Genomic DNA, 24148 nt, shown 5'->3' with positions numbered 1-24148 from the left:
GTGTGTGTGTGTGTGTGTGTGTGTGTGTGTGTGTGTGTGTGTGTGTGTATGAAACTCCTCACAGGGAGGAGATGGCAATGGCCCACCTTGTCTCCAGGTGACAGGTCTGAGATATGCCGCACGGTGATGTCTATCAAGGCCATCATGTCAGTGTGATAAAAGATGGAAGCAGTCTCCCGGGATGCAAACACGTCCTGCAGGAACTTGAGAACTGAGTGAGAGGGCTGTGGCTGGTGCTTAAAGATTCGTACTGGGTCATCTGGAGATGGGGGTAGAGGTGGGGGTGGGGGCAGAACAAAGCCTATCTGAGTATTGTCTTCCTCGTTCTCCAGGCTGTCACCATCTAAAGGCCTTCTTCCCCTTCCAGATGCTTCCCCCCCTTTCTTCCCCTACTACTCTATGAGCCCTGGAGAAAAGGGGGGACAAGGGCAGAAAAAAGGCATTTCCCTCCAGAACATCCCCAACTCCTCCTCCCAAGATCCTCCCAGGCCCTCCCCTCCTGTCCACCTCACCCCCTCTGTTCAGCAGCAATAACAGCTTCTCTGTGAAGATCTTGACATTTGAACGTTTGCTGACAGTGGTCATGATGATGTTGTTTTCTGGGTCTGAAGAAAAACAGACTCAGAGAGACTGGCCGTGAAGGATCTGGGATGACAGGAGGCTATGTCTCCCTCCTCCCCTCCAAGGACTATCTCCCCAACTTAATCAGGCCTCACTGAGTCCCCAGCCTAATCAGGCCCTCATATCAGGGGCTCCCTGAGGAGAGGGAGGGCTCTGTTTCACTCCTGAGATGAGAGTTTTCTAAGTCCCTGGGGGTGATGAGATTCCTCTTACCTGGAATGTGCAGATTGAAGGCCAGAAGCAGATTGACAAAGAGGTCAGGCAGCTGGTCAGTAGTGTCTGAGGGCAGACCATCCTCAACAACATCCAAAAGGAACTGGACAAAATGGGCACTGAGGTGCTCTGCATGTAGGGGGAGGCAGAAAGTCACACATGGTATCACTCTGGCTGAGCAAAACAAATAAGGGCTTCTGGAATGTCCTGGGTCTGGTCTCCCCTGCCCCACAACCCCAAACACAGACTCCTGAACTGTTTCTAAATGAAACGCCTCCCTGTCCATTTGTAGAAAGACAGGCTCTCAGGGCTTAAAGGGAGCTCAAAGGCCACATCTGGTCCAACCTGTACCTGAGCAGAAATCCCTTCTGCAATATCCCCAACAAATGGTTATCCAGCTTCTGCTTGATAATCTCTAGTAATGAAGAGTTCACTCTCTGCTAAGGCAGCTTACTGCATTTTTGGTCAGCTCTCATCATTAGGAAGTTCTCTTCAAATCAAGTCAAAATCTGCCTCCTTGTAACCTCACTCCACCATTCCTATTTCTCTCTTCTGAGCCCACGCAGAACAAATCTAAAGCCTCCTCTGAGGCTTTCGTTGGACGTCTTATGGTCCTAAATCACTGTTAATATTTAGCCAGCGTTAATAAGTGGAAAGCAGAAGGGTATAATAGAAAGGGTGCTTGGAGAGTCAGCGGACCTGGATTTGAATTCTAGTTCCAACAACCAATGGCTGTTTAATATTGGTCAAGCCACTCAACCACCATAAGTCTCAATCTCCCCACCTGCAAAGTAGCAACAACATACACATCTGTGTAAACTTCCTGCCCTGAACATATGTGTGTCCTCTATGGGTCTGTCCATTCATGTGTATACCTGTACCTCTTCAAAGATTGAGGGAAGTTCCAAGAAAATGTCTGTTCTTCCTCTGACTTCTCCTTCTAGTACTTGGGGTTTTTTTTGCTTTTTTTTTTTTTGGAGGGCAATTGGGGTTAAGTGACTTGCCCAAGGTCACACAGATATTTTTTATGTTAAGTGTCTGAGACCAGATCCAAACCCAGGTCCTCCTGACTCCAGAGCCGGTGCGCCACCTAGTCGCCCCTATAGTACTTGTTTTTTAATAAACACTGTAACATACTCTCCCCAGCAAAGACTTTTTTCCACTTACTTTGTATCCCCACTGTGCTTGGCACAGTGCAGGGCACATAGTAGGCACTTAATGTTTATTGACTGACTTTACCTTCAATGTTTCTGGTAACCTGAATTTTTTCCACAACCATAAAAAGGACAGGGGTCAGTTAGAAAGATATAAATTCAAATCAGGGCAGAGGCAAATCTATGCCAAAATATTAGGAATTTTAGGGATTTTCCTAACTGGGGGCTCTAAGCTACGGAAATTGTATTTTTAACTCCAAAAAGCAGCAGAGGAGGGGATCAGGAGAGGATCACATGGACCTGAGGGGTCTTTAGATTGCTCCCAGGCTAAACAAATGAGCAAATTATTTTAACACGGTGTGGTTGATTAGTGTGTGTGTGGTGTGAGGAAAGAAAGATAACAAGTATCTTCCAGCCAAATGCACCCTTAACAATGACACCCCAAACCACCAATATCAAAACAAAAATTAATACAAGGAGTTTGGGAGGAAGAGGGAGACACTTCTTGTATAAGGTGGTACTTGATCTGAGTTTTAAAGGAAACAGCATTCTTAAGAAGCTGGAGTAAGAAGAGAGTGCATTCTAGAAATAGGGGAGAGACAGGGCAAAGAGATGGAGCATGAATCATCTGTGAGGAATGCCATCTGTGAGGGCAGTTAGGCTGAACAGCTAAGTGTGTAAAGTGTAGTAACATATAATACAGCTAGAGGGCAAAGTTATGAAGGGTTTTAAATGTTGAACAATGGAGTTTAAATTTGATCCTAAAGGTGACTGGGAATCATTGGCATTTATTGAGTAGTAGAATGACATAGTCAGACTTGGCAATCGCCTGAAGTGGCCCCTCCTTGTGAGGTTAAAGGGACACTAAGTTAGGGGAGGATTCATGAGGACAATGGCACAATATTTCACTATTCTCTGACACACTTAACACATAACTTCTGACAAGAGGCCACTGGGAGTGGTCAAGTATAAATAGCTTCCCTGAACCACCTTGAGAGTGGCACTGTGCCAAATAAAACAGAACAAAAGACTAACAAAGTGATACATTATTAGCTAAGCTGACCAACAAAAAATTTAACAAAAACAAAAATGAAAAGCAGGAATTCACAAATGAACAGGAAATGTTTAAAAGTTACCCAGAATTATGCCAAACTATAAGATAACAAAACTGAGGATCTAACTGAAATGAGTAAACCAACCAAAAATGTAACTAAGGCTTACAAAACAGGAAACAAATAAAATAAATAATCAAGCCTCCAGAAGAAAAATTTAACAAAGTCATAAATTAACTCTGACTGTGGGGCAGGGGGAAGGAAGGTGAAACTTCACGTCGCAATGAATTTACAAGTGAATTCTAGCAAATATTTAAAGAACAAATAATTCCTATGTTATATAAACTTTTTAAAAATACAGAAAGAAAAAAGGTTAGTGGATGATCCAATGGATAAAGTACTGGTCTTGGAGTCAGGAAGACCTGAGTTCAAATGCCATCTTAGGTACTTGCTAGCTGTGAGAATCCTGGACAAGTCACTTAACTTCTATTTGCCTCAGTTTCTTCAACTACAAAATGGAGATAATAATAGCACCTACCTTACAGGGTTGTTCTGAGGATCAAATGGGATAATATATTTAAAGCACTTCACAAATTTAAAGCACTATATGAATGCTAGCTCTCATCAGTTCTTACTCCCAAGCCATTGAATTTTGCTGGAAATCATATCAAACAACATGAATAGCTTCACTACAAATTCCTGCAACCCCTCACCAGTGCACGAAAAATCATTTATTCATCTCTGATTGACTACTTCTATCACATTCCCACAAAAGACTATTCAAAACCTTTCTCATCTTTTCCCCCGCTCACTTCTACCACACTTCTCCATCAGATGACCTCATGTATTTTTGTTGAGATTGAAGACACCCACTGAGAACTTTCCCATCCTCCATACTTTAAAATCTAGCTTCCCTCATCTCCTTATATTGGAGGATGAGTTGGTCCTTCGTTATCTAAGCTAACTCTGTCCACTGTGCCCTTGAGCCTTCTTCTGTCTTACCAGGAAGTCTGCCCCAACTGATAATCCCCGCTCTCTGATCTTCAAATCTATCACAATGCCTCTCTCCTTGTTTTTAACTTGATATATCTTCTTCACTACCCTCCCACTCACTCCCCAACACAGTTTGCAATCTGGCTTCTTACCTCACCACAATAACAAGGACCACTCTCATAAAGGTCCTCAATGACCTCTTTTTATTGTTTTTTCAATGCTTTTGGGTTTTTGCATCTTCCTAATTTCTAGATATGCTCCATCCCCATATCAAACCTTTTCTTGTTACAAAGAAAAATAATGAAACAAAACTGACCAATAATTTGACCCAGACAGCATGTGCAATCTTATACCCCTGACGTCTCTCACCTCCCTTCAAAGAAGGGAGAAGCAAACTTCTGTTTCATGACCTGCTCTCCAGGACCAAGAGTGGACTGACTGATGAGGTCTTAACTGATAAATCGAATGGCTTTTAAAAATTTCTCTTCATGCCTCTTGACCTTTCTGCAGCATTCAGTACTTACTTACTCCATCCTTATTATCATTACTTACTCAGCCCTTCTTACTCAGTCCTTTCACCTCCCATGCCTCCCCAAGACATTGCTCTTTGTTTTCTGATTCTCATCTTGTTTAACTGGATTTTTCTCAATATCTTTTGCTAGTTCACCTTCCTCTATTCCTGAATCCCTAAGTATGACTGTCCCTAAAGAGTTTGACCTAAGGTCTTTTCTATTCTTTGTACACTCTCTCAGTGATCTTATCCACTGCCATATGTCTGATTATTACCTCTACAGAGATGACCCCCAAATCCACGGATCCAGTCCTAACACCCTCTCCAGAACTCTAGTCCCAAATCTACAGTTGCTTACTAGATATGCCATACTGGCATCTAAAAAACAGTGTATTCCAAACTTGATTCAAATCTTCCCCATCAAGTCTCCCCAAACCCAAACCTCCTTCAGACTTCTCTTTTTCTGTAGAGGGCACTGCTGTCCTTCCAAGCACATGGTTTCATGAGTTGATATGGCCTTGCCTGATGGACCCACCTTCCTAGACTCACCCTCTCTGAAGACAAACAGTCCCTCAACCTGGGGACAAGGCCTTTGCTTCTATATACCATAAAAGCTCCTGCAGTTCATGATCCATAAGAAAAAACCTTTTTTTGGCCTTCTATGACATTAGATTGTGGTAGGGTTCTTCTTAGCACATCCTGATAGGACTTTGGGGAAGGTGTATTTGTCACCTGAGGCTCGATTGGTGAAAAAAAATTTCTCTGAGACTAGTTTCTATAATATATTGCTGATTTCCTTAGAGACATAAAATAGAACTGTCAATGTATTATGGGACCAGACCTGTTTAAAAAAACTCAGAGTAACACCAAATGCAGAGTTGTGAAGAAAGCTCTTTGTAAAACAAGTCTGTATCCCAGAAGGGCACCAGTTCAAGATCCCTAATGATGATAAAGAAACAGTCTAATCCAGTCTACATAAGACTGAGGCCAGGATAAGCTTATTACAGCTCAAATTTACATAGCATTTTAAGGTTTATAAAGTGGTTTACTGTTATTCAATTTGAGCCTCACAACTTTAGGAGGCAAATGTTACTATTATCCTCCTTTTATAGATGAGAAAACTAGGCAGACAGTGGTTCAGTGACTTGCCCCAGAGTCACACAGCTAGGAAGTATTTGAGGACAGATCTGACCTCAGGTCTTCCTGACTCCAGACCCATAACTTTATCCACTGATCTACTTTCTTCCACTAATGCAGACTGAAAACTGTTCTATAATTTGCAGTATTAAAAGAGTTACCAGGGGCTTTGAAAGGCTTCATTAACTGCCCAAGGTCACAACACTGGCAAGGTGAGAGGTAAGTCCCAAACAAAGACCTCCCCAACTCCAAGGCTGGGCCCATCACTTGCTGCTGCCTCTCACATACCATAGATGCAGGTGGGTGGTGCAGTGGGTAAGGCAATGAGCTAGGGGATATAATAGCACCTACATCTTGCAAGGTTGTTGTGACAATCAAATATGATCAAATGAGGTATGTAAGTGCTCTGCAAAACTTGTGTATATGTAAAAGTCACATATAATAACATATGCTATATATAATATTTACACAGCACTTATTATATATAATATTTATATAGCACTTATTAAGTACCAGACACTGTGCTGAGGGTTTTACAATTATGACCTCATTTGATCCTCACAACAACCCTCTGAAGTAAGTGCTGTTATGATCCCCATTTTACAGAGGAAATTGAGACTGACCCCAAGCACAGTGCTCTACCCACTGTGCCACCTAGCTACCCCTGTTAGTTGTTATTATTTATAACTATTATTGCCATCATCACCATCACACTACCTGGTATTTATATAACACCTGACACTTTGAAAAATGTTTTAGAGGAGGCTAGGTGGTGCATTGAGTAGAGCGTCGGCCCTGGAGTCAGGAGGACCTGAGTTTGGATCTGACCTCAGACACTTAACACACACACAAACAAACAAACAAAAAATCCTAGCTGTGTGACCTTGGGCAAGTTACTTAACTCCAATTGCCCTCCAAAAAGCAAAAAAAAAAAAAGTTTTAGATACATTAGTGAATTTTATCCTCAGCACAGAAAGGTGTACAGCATGATGGAGAAGGATGGCCTTGGGGTCAGGAAAGATTGCCTCTGATCCACACAGACTGAAGAACCCTGGGCAAATCACTGCGCCCCTATCGTGGGGAAGTTGGGAGCATGGAGGGACAGGGCTGGGCAGGGCCACAGGGAGGGAGGGAGGGAGGGAGTCTGTGGGAGAAACACAAGGCAAAGAACCTCAGGATTCAGCACTCCATGGGTCCTAGAGATCTTCCTGGCAGAGGGCTGTAAACTTGCTTTTTAAAATATTTTTATAACTATACTTCGATATAATTGGCTTATTTCATGATCCTATTTTATTTTATGCATTTAAAAACATGATTCTGAGGAGTCCCTATGCTTCAGTAAACACTGTCCAAGGTGCCTAACACAGAGTTAGGTTAAGACCTCTGATCTAGTCTAACCTTGTTATTTTATAGATGAGGAAACCTAGGCCTAGAAAAGTGAGGCCTTGTCTGAAGTCACAGCCAGGATTCACACTCAGACCCTCAGCCTCCAAATCCAGTACACTTTCCAAGGCACCATGCAGACAAGGGAGCCACCAGGCTGGAGCAGAAGAAGCAGGATGGAAAATCTTTCTAGGAGTGAGCCAGGGCCACCCCCTACCCCAGGTGCCATCAGGGTCAGAGCCTTCAAGTGGTCCCCTTCACACACATTCCCAGGCCTTACCATAGTGGTGATAGGGAAGAGGCTCCCCCATGGAGAACACCATGGTCAGGACCAAGGCTGAGTAACACATCTTCTGGTGATCTGAAGGAGGAAGAGAATGAAACGTTCTAGCTCAATCTGAGCCCAGGCTGACCTTGGAGAAAGAAGGGGGTGTGGTGGGAAGTCTTGGACTCTATCCTCAGGGAAGGTCTTGGGGCTGGGAGAATCAGGTCTGAGGTCTGGTAGAGGTAAAGGGAGTTTTAGGGGCTGAGAAAGGGTGGTGGGAGAAGAAGAAAAGTCCGGTCAATTAAGAGTGGGAGAAGAAACCCTGAGGGCTGACAAAGGACCAAAGGGCCCTTTGCCCTCACCCTGTGTGTCTGTCTGCATGTCCCGAGCCAGCTCCATTGGCAAAATGGACGTGACCAGTGTAGAGATTACAGCCGCATCGAGGCTACACATGGCCCCAAAACACTTCAGGAGTAATAGGCGGAGGGGAACCCGGTGCTCCTGAGGATGGAAGAAATGGTCAGTCCTGATCAGTATCCACTCATCCCTACCCTGCCCACGGTACTCTGCTCTGAATCCTGGGATTGAGGTAGAGCAGAAGTAGGGCTCTGGAAGCTCTCCCTTTTTTTTTTTTGTGCCCAGATCTGTGTGACTCAACCCCACAGCCCATACCATCTGATAATAGGCCACCAGAGAGAGGACTGGCTCAAACTCATTCTTCTGGCACATCTTCCGACAAACTTCTGGGTCTGCATCTGTCTGGAAAAGATAATGGAGAGGGGTGGAGGTGGTAATTGATGGAAGGAGGTTAACCCTCTGGTCACAAGCAGAAGGGCCAGTTCCTGCCCCTCTAGATACATACACTTATATGTCTGTGCTCAGACCCACAGATGCCCCTCCAGTTGGAAGGAATCTCTCTGTCCCATCTTTTTTTTTTTTTGCCTTTTAGAGGACAATTGGGGTTAAGTGACTTGCCCGAGGTCACATGGCTAGTTTTTGTGTTAAGTGTCTGAGGCCTGAACACAGGTCCTCCTTACTCCAGTGCCAGTGCTCTATTCACTGCGCCACTTAACCACCCCTGTCCCATCTTTTAAGTGCATTTTGTTTAGATCTCTTCTTTGCCCCATTTCAGTTTACCTTATTATCCTGGGTTCTGGCAAGAACCCCCATTCCAGATCTCTAGGCTACCTCCCTCACTTCCCCTGAGTAGACTGTAAGCTCCCTGAGGACAGGATCTGCATCATTTTTTTCTCAACATACCCATCACTGGGAACAAGGCTCCAAACATAGTAAAAGATTTGGAGTCAGAATTCAAATTAATTTGAAAAAAACATATATTAACTTCTCGACATGAGATTAAAAAATAAAAATCATCCAGCCCTCAATGCCCATGGCACTTATGTTCTTTGATGGGATACAAAATGTACCCCAGTAAGTATAACATAAGGTAGAAAATAAAAGAGGGGCAGAGAAGAGATAGGAACCGCTCTAGGAAAATTTGTGGCAGGAAATCACTTCAGTTGAGGGGTATGAGAGGTTTTTGCCCAAGACTTCACCTGAGCTGGTCTTTGGAGGGAGAGAAAGATTACAAAAGGTGGAGATGTGGACAGAATGCAGGCCAGGCTTGGAGGATGCCTTAAGCAGATACAAAGTGATGAAAGCCAGCATGTCAAGAGTTCAGCAAATTGCTAACTAGCAGTCCAGCTTAAGCTAAAATGTAGCACACACACACACACACACACACACACACACACACACACACACACACACTGCCCTCCACAACCCCGCCCCCCCCCATATTCTAAGTTCTAAAGTACCTTTCAACTCTAAAATCATATGAAAGGCATAGGGAAATGACTAAATATTGCTGAATTCAGGTCCTCATCACCTCTCACATGGACTACTGTAATAGCTTTTTCTCCCCTTTCTGACCACATAACTGCCAAAATCACCTTCCTAGAACCCGGGTCTGACCAGAGCATTTGTATATTTAAGACACTTCACTGGCTACATACACATCATCTCTTAAGCTAGAACACCACCTCCTCTGTCATTTAAAGCCATTCTCAGTCTGGCTGCAACCTAGCTTTCCTGACCAATTTCCCATTACTCCCCCTCACACACTTTCCATTCCAGCCAAACTCAGCTCTTTGCTGGTCCCCTACCTCTTAATTTCTGTGCCTCTCCCCATCAGTGGAATGCTCTTTCTTTTCATCTCTGCCACCTAGAAGCCCTAGCTCCCAGTTCAGCTGCCACCTCCTAGGCTTTTCCTAACTCCCCTCCCTCATTTTCATGCTTTCTCTCCCTCTTTTCTCTTCCCTCTTTCCCTCTCTCTCTCTTCCTTCCTCCTTCTCTCTCTCTCTCTCTCTCTCTCTCTCTCTCTCTCTCTCTCTCTCTCCCCCTCCCTCCTTCCAATTATTTTCTATTTAATTTGTGTATATTCATCTGTGTGTCTATACTATCTTCTAATAAACATATATAAGGTTCTTGAGGGCAGGGACCAGCATTTGTGTTTCTGTAACCCCAATGCCCAGCATATGCTTGGCACATATTGGACACAATAAATGCCTCGTTGATTTGAATTGTTTTTTTGAATTGCCCATCTCCACCCCACTCCCACCTCCTAACTGTGATGCTGCCGGGGCAAGATTTCACTGCTAAGAAAACTGCCGTATCAAAGACGCATTAGAACACTTTCATGTTCATGCATAATCCTGGGAAGGAAACATGAAAATTTTTGACTTCAAAGATCTGAGGTTTAGGGCTCTATCTCACAAAAATGCCCTCCTAGGACTGTGTGCGGCCCTCGTCCCAGTCCCTGGGTCCACCTTCCCCCCCCCCCTCCATCTCCACTCCCAGGCTGCCCACCAAGATTCGAAGCAGCTCCTCCAGGTAGCAGCAAATGACGTTCTCATCCTCGTAGAGAGCCCAGCTGCGTTGTTGGGCATCATCCTTCCGCCTTGCTAAATCTGCGAAAATCACCTCCAGCCGATGCTGGTCATGACACACTTGGCCTGAGGGCAGGGCTGAGCTCAAATCCTGTCCCCCAGGACCCAGACACAGGAACATTAGTAAATGAAGTCTCAGCTGGCTCCTCCCCTCTAGGTCCAGCCACTGACTCAAGTCTCAAGCCTTCTAGGATTGATCAGGATTACTTTCCCACCCACCATTCTTTTTCAACTTTTGCTACTATTGTATGTAAACTGGATTCTGTTGGCTTTCCTGCCTGCTTTCCTTTCCTATGATCCAGAGCCTCAACCTCTAGGCCTGACCTTAAAATTGACCTTTGACTCCAGAGCCAGTTCTTATACACCAGGAAAAGAAGGAATAAAAACCGCATAAATCATTCACCACCCCCTGATCAACTGGTTTATTTCTCTAACCCTCAAAAAATATTAATTCTACTATCTAACTGAGATGAGTATGGTAATGCCAAAAATTAGCCTGTGCCTCATTGGAGAGATGGGGAGAGAAGGGTCCTTCCATCCTCTGTTCTTGGCCCAGATGCCAACTCCCATCCTCAGCACTGGGGCTCTGGTTTGCTGCTCTTTTGTCTTGCCCAAACTGGGCGCTCCCTGAGAGCAGGACCTAGACCTGCTTTTGCTCTTCTGTCTCCCTCAAACTTAGTGTTCTCTAAGAGCTAAATCCAAATCTGCTCATCCTTCTCTGTCTCTTCCCCCAGACTGGGCACAGAGTAGGGAGACTAGTAAATCCCAGTTGATGAGATGCCCATTCTGTTACCCACCTCTGCTTTTTTACAGCCCTCCACCCTGTACCTTGCTCTCCACCAGGGAGATGAGGATCTGCTCCATGACCCCTGCAACAGATGGGACTGAGCTCTGGATGTGCCCAACGACAACACCAATGGCCACACGGCATAAGTCATGGCTCAAGCTGGTATTTCTTCGGACCAGCTCCATCAGTTCTGCACCAATTGTTGAAGGCACAGCCACTGGGGCCACCAGATCCTCTTCCTTCTTTTCTGGCTCCTCTAGAGTCAGGGTGCTAAGAGCCTCCAGCTCAGGAGCTGGAGTTGGGGCTGGAGCTGGGGCTTCAGTCACCTCCTGTTCATTCTTCTCAGGAGGGCCCTCTGTGGTCCCAGGGGGCTCTGCAGTGGTGCTCTGGTTCTGCAAGGTTGGGGGTTTGGACACAGCAGCCCGAGCGCTGCTTCGGCTAGGAATAGGAGGAGGCGTGTGGCTGGGGCTTGAGGCAGCTGTGGGGGGGCCTGGCTCCACAGTGCTGGGTCCAGTGTACAGTGTGTCCAGGGAAGTAGTGCTGACTGAGGAGTTGCTGGACAGGGAGCTGCCCCGAGCTGGAGCATCTGGACGAGCATCTGGACTCCCTAGAGAAAGGGGAGAGAAACCCTGACATGCCAAATGGGAGCTCTGACACATTACCCTCCCCCGCCTTCCAGCCCTTTCCTCCCCCATCTGTCTGCTCTTCCACCTGGCTCCTGAATTTCTGAGCTCAACAGGATTCTCTATAAAGCAATTTGCAAACTTCAAAGTGCCGTATAAAATTGATCCTTATTATTTTTCCCCTTCTGTCTCTTACTCTTCTAATTTTCTCCCTCTGCCTCCGTCACCATCTTCCCTTCTTCCCTTCACTGCTTGGGGCAGGGAGGGAGATGGTGGATGGTGAGTGGGAGGACTAGGGCAACAGCTTCCCTCGGGCAATGTCAATCAGACCAGGGTTCCCCTGGCCCAAGCTCAGTTACACATGCCAAGAGCACACAGACACCTGGCTGACAGCAGGGAGATGATGGGAAAATAATGACAAATTATTATTATTATGAATGACAACACCTCACATTTCTACAGTGTTTTAAGATTGATGAACTACTCTACTTACCACCACCCTGTGGAGTAGTTAGAAGAGATAATTATAATCCCATTTTGTGAATGAGGAAACTGAGGCTAGGGATATAAAGTGACCTGTCCAAGGTCATACAGGTGAATGTCACAGCCAGGACTTGAATCTACATTTCTGGACTCCAAGATCAAGGCCCTTTCTGCAATACCACACTGAGTATACCACCCCTTCCACACATGCATGGCAGCTCACACACACACACACACACGCACACTGATCCAAACCACAGCGATCTCAAGACAATGCTCACAGTGCGTCTAGCTGAGGGCGTGGTGGTCTAGAACTGGCATAAAGGATTAGACATAAAAACAATTCCTGTCTCTAACCCTCAGAGCCAGCCTAGAGGCCCCAGGTAGAACAACTAGGGCCCTCCCCCCACTCCACAGTGAAGGTGCCCACCAAGGAGGTGCTGAGTTATCTTGACTCTCTCTGCCCTTTTCCAGCATCCCCTCCCACCCCTTTACCTCTCACAGAGCCCACTGGGATGGGTCGCCGTTTCCCTGGTGGGGGAGGTGTGATAGAGGCCACCCGTCGAGGATTTGGTGGGATCTGAAGAAAGAAGAGTAAGTCTAGAGCAGCAACATTCCAAAGCTACTCAATCCAACCTCAAAAAGATGGTGCCAGCAGCTTCCCAAAGCCTCCTCGTTTACAGCCCTGCCCTGATGACCAATCCTAGCCCCCAACCCATCACCATTAACACCCAAGTCCCCATTCAGGCTTCAGTAAGTACAGAATCCTAAAATCTCAGAGCTGGGAACATCCTGGGAGATCATCTAGTCCAAACTAGACAGGTCTCCCTCCTCTAAAATCCTTTATAGATAATCACTCAGCCTTTACTTGAATACTTCCAATGACAGGGAAGCTGCTCCTTCATAATCCAGCCCATCACCGTGCTGAACAGCTCTGACAAATGAAAAGAGACCTCTCAGGTCTTCCTTTCTTTCTTCTTCTCCAGATCTATGGTACCACTGGCACAGGGAACTTCCAGTGTGGAAATCCACTCTCCCAGTACAATTCTGAGTTGCCTGAGGCACTGAGGGGCCAAATGGCTTGTTCAGGGCAATGTAGCCAATATGTGTCCAAGGCAGACTTGAACTCAGGCCTTCCTGACTCCGATACCAGCTTCCTCTCCCCTCCATCTTAGTGCCTCTCTAATTCATTATATTTAAACTGTAACATGCCTCCTATAACAACCCCTGCCATTACTCCCACCTTCACTCTCTTAGGCTAAAGAGAAATAGTTTAATGCCTCTTACACACAGAAACCCTTCAAACCCTTTCATATTCCCCACTACATCTTCTCCACTATAGTTCCTTTAAATGATTCCTAGACAGCATGAAATCGTTTGCCCTTCTTATCCTGGTTACCTCCCCTGGACACACCATAAGTTTTTAACATCCCTTCAAAATCTGAATTGACTCCCATATATGGTCTGACTAGGGCAAAGTACAGCAGAACCATTGGTTCCCTCAGACTGAACTCTATGCCTCTTTCTCTCTCTCTCTTTTTTTTTTTTTTTTTGCTTTTTGGAGTGGGGAAGGCAGGGCAAATGGGGTTTAGTGACTTGCCCAAGGTCACAGGGCTCTGAGGCCAGATTTGAACTCAGGTCCTCCTGACTCCAGGGCCAGTGTTCTATTCACTATGCCACCAAGCTACCCCGACTATGCCTCTCTTCATGAAGCCCAAGATCACATCAGCCTTCTGGGCTATCATAACACGTGACTGATTCATTGGAAACTTGCAGGCCACTAAAATCTCCTGATCTTAACTAGAGGAAAATAATATTAAATAATTGTTTTTAATCTCTTGTTATTGTTCATAGAACTGTTGTACAATAATAGCAATAAGAAGAAGCATTTATACACCACCTTCTATGTACCAGGCACTGTACTAAACACTTTACAGATTTGAACCTCTCAACAATCCAGGCAGATAGGTGATATTATTATCTCCATTTTCTAGCTGAGAAAGCTGAGGCAATTAGTGACTTGCCCAGCTAGTGTCTAAGGCTGGATTTGAACTTATGTCTTCTTGACTCCAGGTCCAGCTTTATCCACTGGGTCACCTGATAGTCTCTTGCCTTACCTTCTTCACCCTATACTGGAAGAGCTGATTCTTTAATAATTCCAGGATAAGCTTTATGTTTGTCCCTGTTACATTTCATTTTATTAGCTTCGCTCCATTGTTCTAGTCTGCTGAGGTCTTTTTAGATCCTGATTTTGTCATTCACCTGGAGTTCTATCTCTCTCAAGTAATCTGGAAACCTGCCATCTGTGTTTTTATCCAAAGCTAAAGCATTTACTAAAAACACACCTGACTGACATCAATAACACCCTCCTCCTTGGGTCTGGTCATTCTATTAGTTTCAAATACACTTAGCCTGACCATTATCTCTCCATCTTGTCCACGAGGGCATCATGAGAGAGTGTCAAAGGCCTTGCTAAATCTAGGCATGTGTATGAAGTTGGCTGCATCAGACTTATCAGTCTAGAAATCCTGGCAAAGGAGAACACCAGGCTGGTCTGGTACAACCTGTCCTTAGAACTCTTGCCAGCTGTTAGTGATCCTCACTTCCCTTTCTAAGAGCTAACAAATAATCTAGTCTAGAAACTTGCCAGAGATAGACACTAGGTTTTCAGTGCCTGCAGTTTCTAGTTAGATCCATGTCCAAGCCTTGCTGACTGGGAACTGGACAGTCAAGAGCCTTTAATTCAAAGGTTCTTAACCTTTGTGTCATGGATATCCTTTGACAGACTGGTGAAGAACCATGGTCCCCTTTCAAGAATAATGCTTTTAAATATTTGAAGATAATGCTAAATTTCAATTAGCTATTAGTGAAAGTAAAGATGTGATTTTTTTTCCCAGCCAAGTTACAGCCCCTCTAAAATCTATCCATAGACAATCTTGGTGATATATGGACTCCAGGTTAAGATCCCTTGCCCTAGCTAAACTTACAGGATCTGCTGATTAACACTTAGTGATTCCTGATCCATTCCCCGATACCTGGTAGGAAGCACTATCCTCTCCCAGGAACTCAGCACTGGGCAGGCTGTGCTGTCTCTCATAGCCAGTCCTGCAAACCCCATTGGGTTGCCTGCTGGCTGCAGTGTCCAGGTGGTGGTCACTGGATGAAGGGGTCATGGTCACCGGGCTTGGGGCTGTGTGACTTTTGCGGAACAAGGTTTCCTTCCTGTGGTGGATCAGCTTCCTGTAGGGAGAGAAAAGTGTAAATAGCTGGGATCTGGGCTCCAGCCTTTGAGAAACTACATACTGAGTTGATAGGGTTGGCTGAAGAGAAAAGAAGTGAGATGAAGCTTCTTTAGCAGTGAAATTTTTCTGTCATACCTGTTTACGTAAAGGAGTATAAATGATGCTCTGATTTAGAGGTGGTATGGTGTGCTGGAAAGAGCCCTAGATTTAGAGTCTGAGGACCTGGGATTTGATCCCAGTTTTGCCATTACTTGGCTACATGACTTCAAGCAAGCTATTCAACCTCTGAGCCCATTTCCTCCCTTGGAAAACCAGGATAATAATACACATACTCTCTACCTCCAAAGAGAGTTGTGAGGAAAAGTGTTTTACAAGCTTTAGCATGCCCTTAAAATAAGAGATAATATTTCAAAATATTATTGTTAATCTTCCACTAAAATCCCTGCCTGATATGCCATAAATAGTATGGGGAGAAGTGGATCCTGGGCTCTCCAAGACCTTGCCAGTGGGGCACACATTCTGGCAGGTACTGCCAAGCTACAAAAGTTTCATGTACAAACCTCGTGATAGAGTGAGCATCTGCCCACCATGAACCAATAGCTAAATTTAGAGAGGTTATCACCAGGTTAGCTATAGGGTGATGCATTTTTTTCTGTCTAAAGAAACTCTCAAAGGGCACCTACCAAGTTACACAGAGGCTGGAATCTGCATCAGTGGAGGACTGGCCCATGTTCTAAAGTATTCTTTAGTGACAGGAACTAGAGAGTCATGGGGCTCAGAACCTGTCAGTGTTCAGCCAATGAGCTGAAGGGTCATGAGCTCCTAGGGATTTAAGGCTTCTCTTTATGCACTTCTGTGAGCTGTTTGGATCCTATTTTTGAGGTGATAGGAAAAATTTATTCTGTCTCCACCAATTCTGGGGATCTACCCCTAAACACTACACCAAAAGAAGAAAGAAGTATTCCCTGAATGATCAAGGAATGAAGTATAAAATAGCAGATTCCTCACTGGTAAAGAGAGAGCCTAAAAATTGTAGAATGGACCTAATGAGCTAAATCCATAGTATTCAGGTAGACCAATAACAAATCAACCTGGGGTTTCTGTGACACTCTTTGTGAGAACCTGGAGGGAGGGAGCTAGATGTTCTAGGCCTTGTCAAGGACCATGTGCCAAGTTTCCAGCTAGGTGGGAAAATCACAGCTTGAGTGACAAGCTTAGAGAGTCTAGGTACCTCCAGTCTGAGAATGGATTGTTTTCTCTTAATCTATAGTTCTAATAATGATGGTTATTATTTGTTATAACAACAATAACACCACAATTTCTTTCTATAGTGCCTTAAGGATTACTAAGCACATTCCTCACAACAACCTTCTAAGGACAGAAGTACAGGGAATAACATCCCTATGGCAGAGAGGAAGGAGCTGGCCAGTCTTAGAGCCAGAAGACCTGAATTCAGGTCTTGCTTCTGACACGATGGCTGCTGACTCTGAGAAAATCACTTAATTTATAAGTGGGAGAGGCAACAAGTATATAAGTTGCAGAGAAGCCACCAAGCTGCATTAGTAGAGGGAGTTTCCTTACCAGGGGAGTCCCTATACCAATGAAATCCCAGGTCTAGTCTCTATCTTAATCATAGATTAGGAAACAGGCCTGAAGAACTTAAATGATTTACTATATGAGATTACAAAAGCTAATAAAAGGAAGAGTCAGAATTCTAACCCTAATCTGATCCAACAGACGATGCTGCATTTGTAGATCACAAGATCACATGATTTAGAGCTCAGAAAAACATTAAAGCCTAGGAAATCCATTTTTTGTGTAGAAGATCCATATGGGGACAAAGGCAAGAAGGGAAAGGAGAAATGGATGCCAGACTTGATAATCCAGTTTCAGTGGAAGCAGCACGAGATGGGAGGGATACAGTAGAATCATTCTTCAAGTCCACTGTCCCAGTACAGTGGCCAAAAAATAAAGTCTCTGGTTGGAAATGAGATGTCAAGGAAGGGTTAGTGGGAAAGGGAAAAACCTTGGGTATCCTGAATTCAATCAGATTTCAGGAAGCCCATTCAGCTTAGTGAAGCTTATCACCCAAGGTAGGTCTCTCAACTGTCTCTCCAACAGAAATGGAAAACTAGGTGGGCAGAACCATAGCATCTGCTTTGAAACAGAAGGAGAGAAGAGAGTTGGAGGGGATGAGCATGGGGGGGAAGAAGGCAGGATGGACAGAAGAGGAATGTGGTTCCTAAAGGAGCCAGCAATAAACCTCTTAGGATCTGACTTATTTCAGGGATTCCTGGGGATGAGAGAGAAGCTCAGAAATTGCATCTCATTCATCAGGAGAGCTGGGGGACTAGAAATTTTTAAAAAACCAATGGATAAGAAAGAGGCTGGAGGCTGTGACAAAGAAGGAAAGGAATAAGGGGAGTGACTGGGGGAATCAGCTCCAAAATGAGTGGAGAAATATCATGAGAGGATTTAAAAAACATTAACGGTCTCTCTTCCTCCTCTCTAGAATACTGTTTTTGTTTTAGTCTAGTGACTTAGTTACTTTATGTTTCCCAACAGGAATATGCCCATCAACACTTTTTTTTTTACCATGACCAGCAATTCTTGTTTTTCTAACACTTTAGGTTTACAAACTACTTCCTTCATACCAACCTTTTCAAATACATATTGTAGGCACTGTTATACCCATTTTATTGAAAAAGAAACTGAGGTCCCAAGAAGAAAAGTGACTTGTTGAGGGTCATAGAGCTATTAAGAATTGAAGCTTCGACTTATGGCATCTTCTGATGTCAAGAGTAGGATTCCTTCTAATATATTCCACCACAGCTATATAAGGCCTTCTACTAGCATGTCCCTAAAACTCAGCAGGTTACTTCCCATACCTCCTGAGTGGTTGGGGGTCACAGGATCCTGGAATTTAGGACTGGAAGGGATATCAGATGTTATCTAATCCAATCCCATAATTTAAAAAAAAACAGAGGGGAAGCTGAGGCCAAAGCAGGTGAAGACATCTGCTCAAAGGCATATAACTAAAAAAATGGCAGGGCTGGGATTTGAATCTTTCCTATTACACAAATTCTCCATTTGAGACAAACTGGCCTCCCAGCTGTTCACCATAAAAGACATCACATCTTTTAGCTCTATGCCCTTGCACAAGCTGGTGCCCATCCCCAAAATCCACTTCCTTCTTCCCCTCTCCTCTTTTCAGAATCCCTCGTCTCCTTCAACGCTCAACTCAGAAACCACTAAGCACTGGTGTCTCCTATCGTACAAATAAAGCCTTTCCACAATTCCCTCAGTTATCAACCTTCTCTTCCTCCTGAAACTACTCTGTATTTATTTCATAAATACTTTGTATATACTTGTATATACTTTGCATACATGTAACTTCCTCAAGGCCAGGGTTTGTTTTTGTCATCATATCCCTAAGAACGGAGCCTTGAGTACCTAGTAGGAGCATAATAAATGCCTGTGGACCAAAATGAATGAACCTAGGCTGCTACCTCCAAATCCAGTGCCTTTTCCATGGTATCATGTTGCTGCTGCTGCTGCTATGCCCCACCCCACCCCTTCCAGGTCTTGCACCTGCTTCTGTGTGATGTTAAGGTACTTTGAAGACCTTCCCTGCCCTTTAATAGGCCCATGTGACTTGCTTTGAGCTTTGGGCTCAGCCCACAGCTTGAGTCACATGGAGCCCATGGTGGGAGAAGCTTGTCCAATGGGTGGAAGAGAGAGTGAGGCAGAGCTGGGAAAGGGAAAGGTAGAGCTGAGGCAGAGCAGCTAGCATGAGAGAGACAGAGAAAGAGGGAGAGATGGGGGGGATTTTGGCCTAGGGAAGCTTGTTTGTGGGGAGGCCTAATGGAAGGAAGGCTTGGGGATGGTGGTACTCTCTGGATTGGTGATGTGTATAAACTTCTTCATTACTCTGGTGGAACTGGCTTGCTGGTATGTGAACAAATATTTTGGTTTTGCCTTTGAAGAAGAAAATTATTTATATTTTGTGAATCTACCCTGGAAATACATGTGCATATTCATAGAGGCTGCTATGGTTATTGCATTGGCAATATGCTCTGGGGATGGGTGACATGATAACCACCCCTGACCCAGGCAACTCAGGCTTGTGAGACTATGCTCTGAAGACTCCCCAGGGCCCCTTGGAGCTTTACAGAGAGGATGCCCCTAACTAGCCTCCATCAACATGCAGAGGCTTTGGTGAGGAACTCTGGTGGGGAAGGAGTCACAAAACCAATCTCATGACTACAGTTACAGGTCATATGCTTCCTGATTTATCTTATAAACCTCCACAGTACCTCCTGCCCCTACATATTCCTCTCTGCTTTTACCAATGGCACCTTAATTCAGGTCCTTGTTATTTCTTGCTTGTATCAATTAATCAAGATATTTCTTAAGCACCTATAATATGTGCCAGGAGGTATTGAGGATAAAGAGACCAAAAACAGTCCCTGACCTCAAGGAGGTAAAATTCTCTTGGGAACAGTTGTATGTGTATAAGATAGGCAGGTTCAGGAGGAAGGACTCCAATAGCTTGAGGGGACTGGAAAGAATCATAGAGAAGAAAAGGTGGTACTTGAGCTGGGTCTTGAAGGAAATTAGAGATTTGGAAGGGTGGGGGTGGAGAAGAGAACACTTTCTAGCTGCACTATTTACTCTAATACCTGTAATAGCTCCTTAACTTGTCTCCGTGCCTGGAAGCACTAATCCAGCCCCAACCCATCCTTCCCACAACCGCCAAAACTCTTCCTGAAGCAAGCTATCTGAGGAGGCCACTCCCTTGCTTGAATAATTTCAGGGGATCCCCATTGTACATAACACAAACTCTGCAATACCTTGTCCCCACTTCCAGTCTTCACATATCTCACCTTTAAATTAATCTCTTATTTAACCCAAACTTAGATGTTTTCTGAGCTCACTCTTCTTCCTCTTCCTCCCCCCCCCCACCTACCTCTAAGCACTCATATAGGACTAAAAATGTACACCTACCTCATTTCTGCCTGCTGAAATTCTTTTCTTCCTTCAAGGCCCACAGATCAAATGATATCTCTTCCACAAAGCTGTCCTTGATTCGTCCCTGCTTCAAATGATCTCTCCCTTCTCAAATCCCTTTGTCAGAATCTCTCCTTTGTCTCTATTCCATGATTATTTGTATATATGTGCATTTGTATATATGTGCATAAGTCATCTCCTCTTCCCTTAATAAACTTCTTCAGGGCAGGCACTGTCTTTTTTTTTTCCACCTTTCATCCCCAACACTGGGTCTAGCACAGAGTAGGCATTTAACACATCTTCTGGATTGAAGTGAAATTTAGCAAAAAGAACCCTTGTCTTGGGGTTAAAAGACATGAACTTGAATCCTGGCTCTGCATCTCAAGCAAGTTATTCCCCCTCTGAGAGTTTCAATTTCCTCATTAGTAAAATAGGACTAAAAACATGGGTATTGTCTGACTCATGGGGTCCTTGAAGACAGTATGTACTTAATAAATGACCCACAGCCCTGACAATACTATAAAAATAGGCATATACCAGACATGGCAGTGTATGCCTGTAATCCCCACAGCTAGGAAGCCTGAGGCTGGTGGACTGTTTGAACAGCTCAGGAGTTCTGAGTTGTAATGGGAGAAACCAATCAGAAGACTCACCAGGCTACCTAAGGAGGGGCAAACCAACCTAGATAGGAAAAACAGAGTAGATCAAAACTTCTCTGTGCTAATCAGGCTCTTTAGTGACTCTTTCAGCCTAGGAAAGCTAAGAACCAAAACCAATCTCAAAAAAAAAAAGGGGGGGGGGTTGGAAAAGATGGAGAAGAGAAAAGAAAATGAACACTCCAAGGCCTCCTTCCCTCCCTCCTCAGTGCTGGCTGAGCCCCCACTCACTGCAGGACATCTCGCTGCTCCAGGTTGTACTTGCCCCCATTCTTCATGGCTGCATTGTGCACCGCTTCAATGGCTCGGTCAATGGACTGGAGGACGACATCTTGCTCTAAGCCCTGGGGGAAAGGAATGGAGATGTGGTAAGTCTTTAGACTTCTCCTTGAAAAGGGAACAGAGATAGTCTGAGCTGTGAATCCTTGGTCCCACTAGGGTCTGGCACCAGTAGTAGTGGAAAGTGCCTAATGGAAGGAACAGACAGGAGAACTGGGATCAAGTCTTGGTTTTTCCACTAACTCACTGTGACTTTAGGCATGTCACTTCTCTGTGAGCCTCAATTTTATCATTTATACAATGAAGAATCTACATCCAATGGAGAATGGCTAAGCTAACCGTAGGGGAATTACTGTGCTGCAAGAAATAATGAACACAAAAAATTCAGGTAAGCTTTGGCAAGACTTCTATGAACTGATGAAGAGTACAGTAAGGAAAACCAGGAAAAATAATATGTACCACAACAATGTGAATGGAAAAAACAAAGCAATGCTCTACAACCATTATGACCAAGACTGGTCCTGGCCATTGTTGTTCAGTTGTTTCAGTCCTATCCAACTCTGTGGCCCCAGCTGGGGTTTTCTTGACGAAGATACTGAAGCACTTTGCCATTTCCTTCTTCATCTTATTTTACAGATGTGGAAACTGAGGCAGACAGGGGTGACTGATCCAGGATCACATAGCAAGTAATTGTGTGAGGCCAAATTTGAACTCAGGTCTTCCTGACTCCAGGCCCAGTACTCTATCCACTGAACCACCTAGCTGCCCTCCTGGTCCTAAAAAGGAGCTGAAAAGATATACTGCCTTCTCCTTCTTTGCACACATGGGAGACTATGGCTTTGAAATATTATATCTATTCTCAGGCCCAGTTGATGAATTAAAGGATTGATTTTGCTAAAGGGCCTTTTCTTTCTCTTTTTTTTTGCATCTTTGTTCAATGGTTGGTTCATTAGGTGGGGGAGGGGATAGGGATATATTTCAAAATAGGTTGTAAAAACAAAAAAAATCAATAAAAACAATTTAAAAAAAAAAACAAAGGAGCTGGAAGGGACTGTCTAATCTAGGCCCTTAGTTTTTTAATTTTATTTTTCAGAATATAGTCATTCTACATTCTAAGATCCCTCCCAGCTCTGGTATTTCATGTTCTGTGTACTAAAGATGCCTCATAGGTCTTATATTTGATATTCAAGATCTCTTCCACATAGCTTCTGCTGTATAGTGAAGAGAGGAATGGCTCTTACTCAAAAGAAATAAGCAGGGTCACTCAATAGAAAAAGCCCCAGAATGAACCAGCTTTGGCACTGGTTCCCTTTGTATCTGCAGGCCCTCTTCTTCTTGGGGCTTCAGGTTTCCTTCCCTGAAAAATGAAAATATCAGTCTGCACTGTCTCTAAGGTCCCTTCTAGCTTCCATATTCCCGTGCATTGTGGAATGTCTGAAGGAGGTCCCATACTGACTTCTCCCCTTTGTCCCTTACTCTTTCCCCTCCCAGTGACCCTGGAAACACAGCTAGATATTTCCGAGGAATCACAAAATGTGAGGTTTGAAAGGGAACTTCAACGGCCATCTATCCATCCAGACCACACAAGAAAGGAACTGATACTACAACACACCGAATAAATGGTCATCTAGTCTCTGTTTGAAGACCTCCAAGATGGGTGGGGTAGACCCACAACCTTTTGAAATAGGCCATTATTTGGAGGTAAGTTTTAAGTAATACCTAGAAAAGGAGATGTCCTTGATATTCAAAGCCACAGACCAAAGTTGTAGTCAGGGACCCATGGAGGTAATGTGACACAGGGCATAAAGAAGCCTGGTATGGGAGTTAGGGATCCTGGTTGTTAAGTCCCAGCTCTGTCATTAACTCACTGTCTCAGCTTGAACAAGTCCCCTCCTCTCTGTGGGCTTCAGTTGTCCCCTTCAGAAAAATGGTAACAGTGGACTATATTCCTTCAGCTCTAAGAGTCTGTCAATACTTGAATCTAGATGCTGCTGACGGAACTCAACTGTTGTGGCCCCTGATGAAAAAACAGCTTCAATGTTTTCAACCTGTAGTGACTAGGAAAATGAATGGGAGTCACTGAAGAGGATTTAGAGAAGTAGGCAGTTCCTGGTGAGCAAAGCTGGGGTTCATAACCTATCAAGTTACCTCAAAGAGTTCAAGGCCTTCTTTCTGACTAGCCTGGAGGAGAAGGGAAGAGTTTAAGGCAATGTGAGAGGCAAGAGTTTTATTTTGAAACAAAAGGAGACAAGAGTTGGTGAGATGATATGAATGATGGAGCATGTCATGGAACAGGATTGCACCATAAGAAGAATTCATAAAAATTTGGAAGATTTACACAAACTGATGTAAAGGAAGTAAGCAGACCTGGGAGAACAATTTATTGGATGATGACAATAATCACATAAAGGAAAACCATACTGGCAGATTGAAGAACTCAGATGGATGCAGTGTCCAATCGTGACTGTGGAGGACTCATTGTGAAGCGTGTTTCCCACCTCTCGGCAGAGTGGTAGATAACAACTGGTACAGCACGATATACATTTTCAGAAACAACCAATGTGTTGACATGTTTGACTTGATTATAATTATTTGTTACAAGGGAGGCTCCAAACAAGTATTTGGGTTTGTTGTTGGGTTTTTTTTCAATAAAGCATCAACAAATCATTTTAAAAGCAAATTTTTTAAAATGAGATCCTTAAGAAAAGAGATGGAGCAAAGGTGAGCCTAGACCCACCACTGAGGAAACTCTTTAGGGTAATAACAATTCCCATTTCTAGAGTGCTTTACA

General features: G+C 44.2%; 1 protein-coding gene across 1 annotated transcript in view; it reads right to left on the bottom strand.

The window, feature by feature from the left end:
• NCKIPSD (NCK interacting protein with SH3 domain) overlaps positions 1-24148 on the bottom strand; it is a 29666-nt gene that overhangs the window by 1448 nt on the left and 4070 nt on the right. Inside the window, exons 2-12 of the mRNA XM_069095783.1 lie at positions 21310-21422; positions 15206-15410; positions 12666-12750; positions 11106-11671; positions 10198-10368; positions 8002-8088; positions 7692-7830; positions 7345-7425; positions 835-963; positions 513-605; positions 87-259 (exon numbers count right to left, since the gene is read on the bottom strand). Of these exons, the coding sequence (XP_068951884.1) occupies positions 87-259; positions 513-605; positions 835-963; positions 7345-7425; positions 7692-7830; positions 8002-8088; positions 10198-10368; positions 11106-11671; positions 12666-12750; positions 15206-15410; positions 21310-21422 (1842 nt within the window). The remainder of the gene's footprint in view (positions 1-86; positions 260-512; positions 606-834; positions 964-7344; positions 7426-7691; positions 7831-8001; positions 8089-10197; positions 10369-11105; positions 11672-12665; positions 12751-15205; positions 15411-21309; positions 21423-24148) is intronic.

The sequence above is a fragment of the Petaurus breviceps genome, unplaced genomic scaffold (assembly GCF_028583685.1).
Source record: "Petaurus breviceps papuanus isolate PSGF00001 unplaced genomic scaffold, PetGlider_PUasm1.0 227, whole genome shotgun sequence".
NCBI classification, from domain to species: Eukaryota; Metazoa; Chordata; class Mammalia; order Diprotodontia; family Petauridae; genus Petaurus; species Petaurus breviceps.
This window is presented reverse-complemented; position numbering and strand designations above follow the sequence as displayed.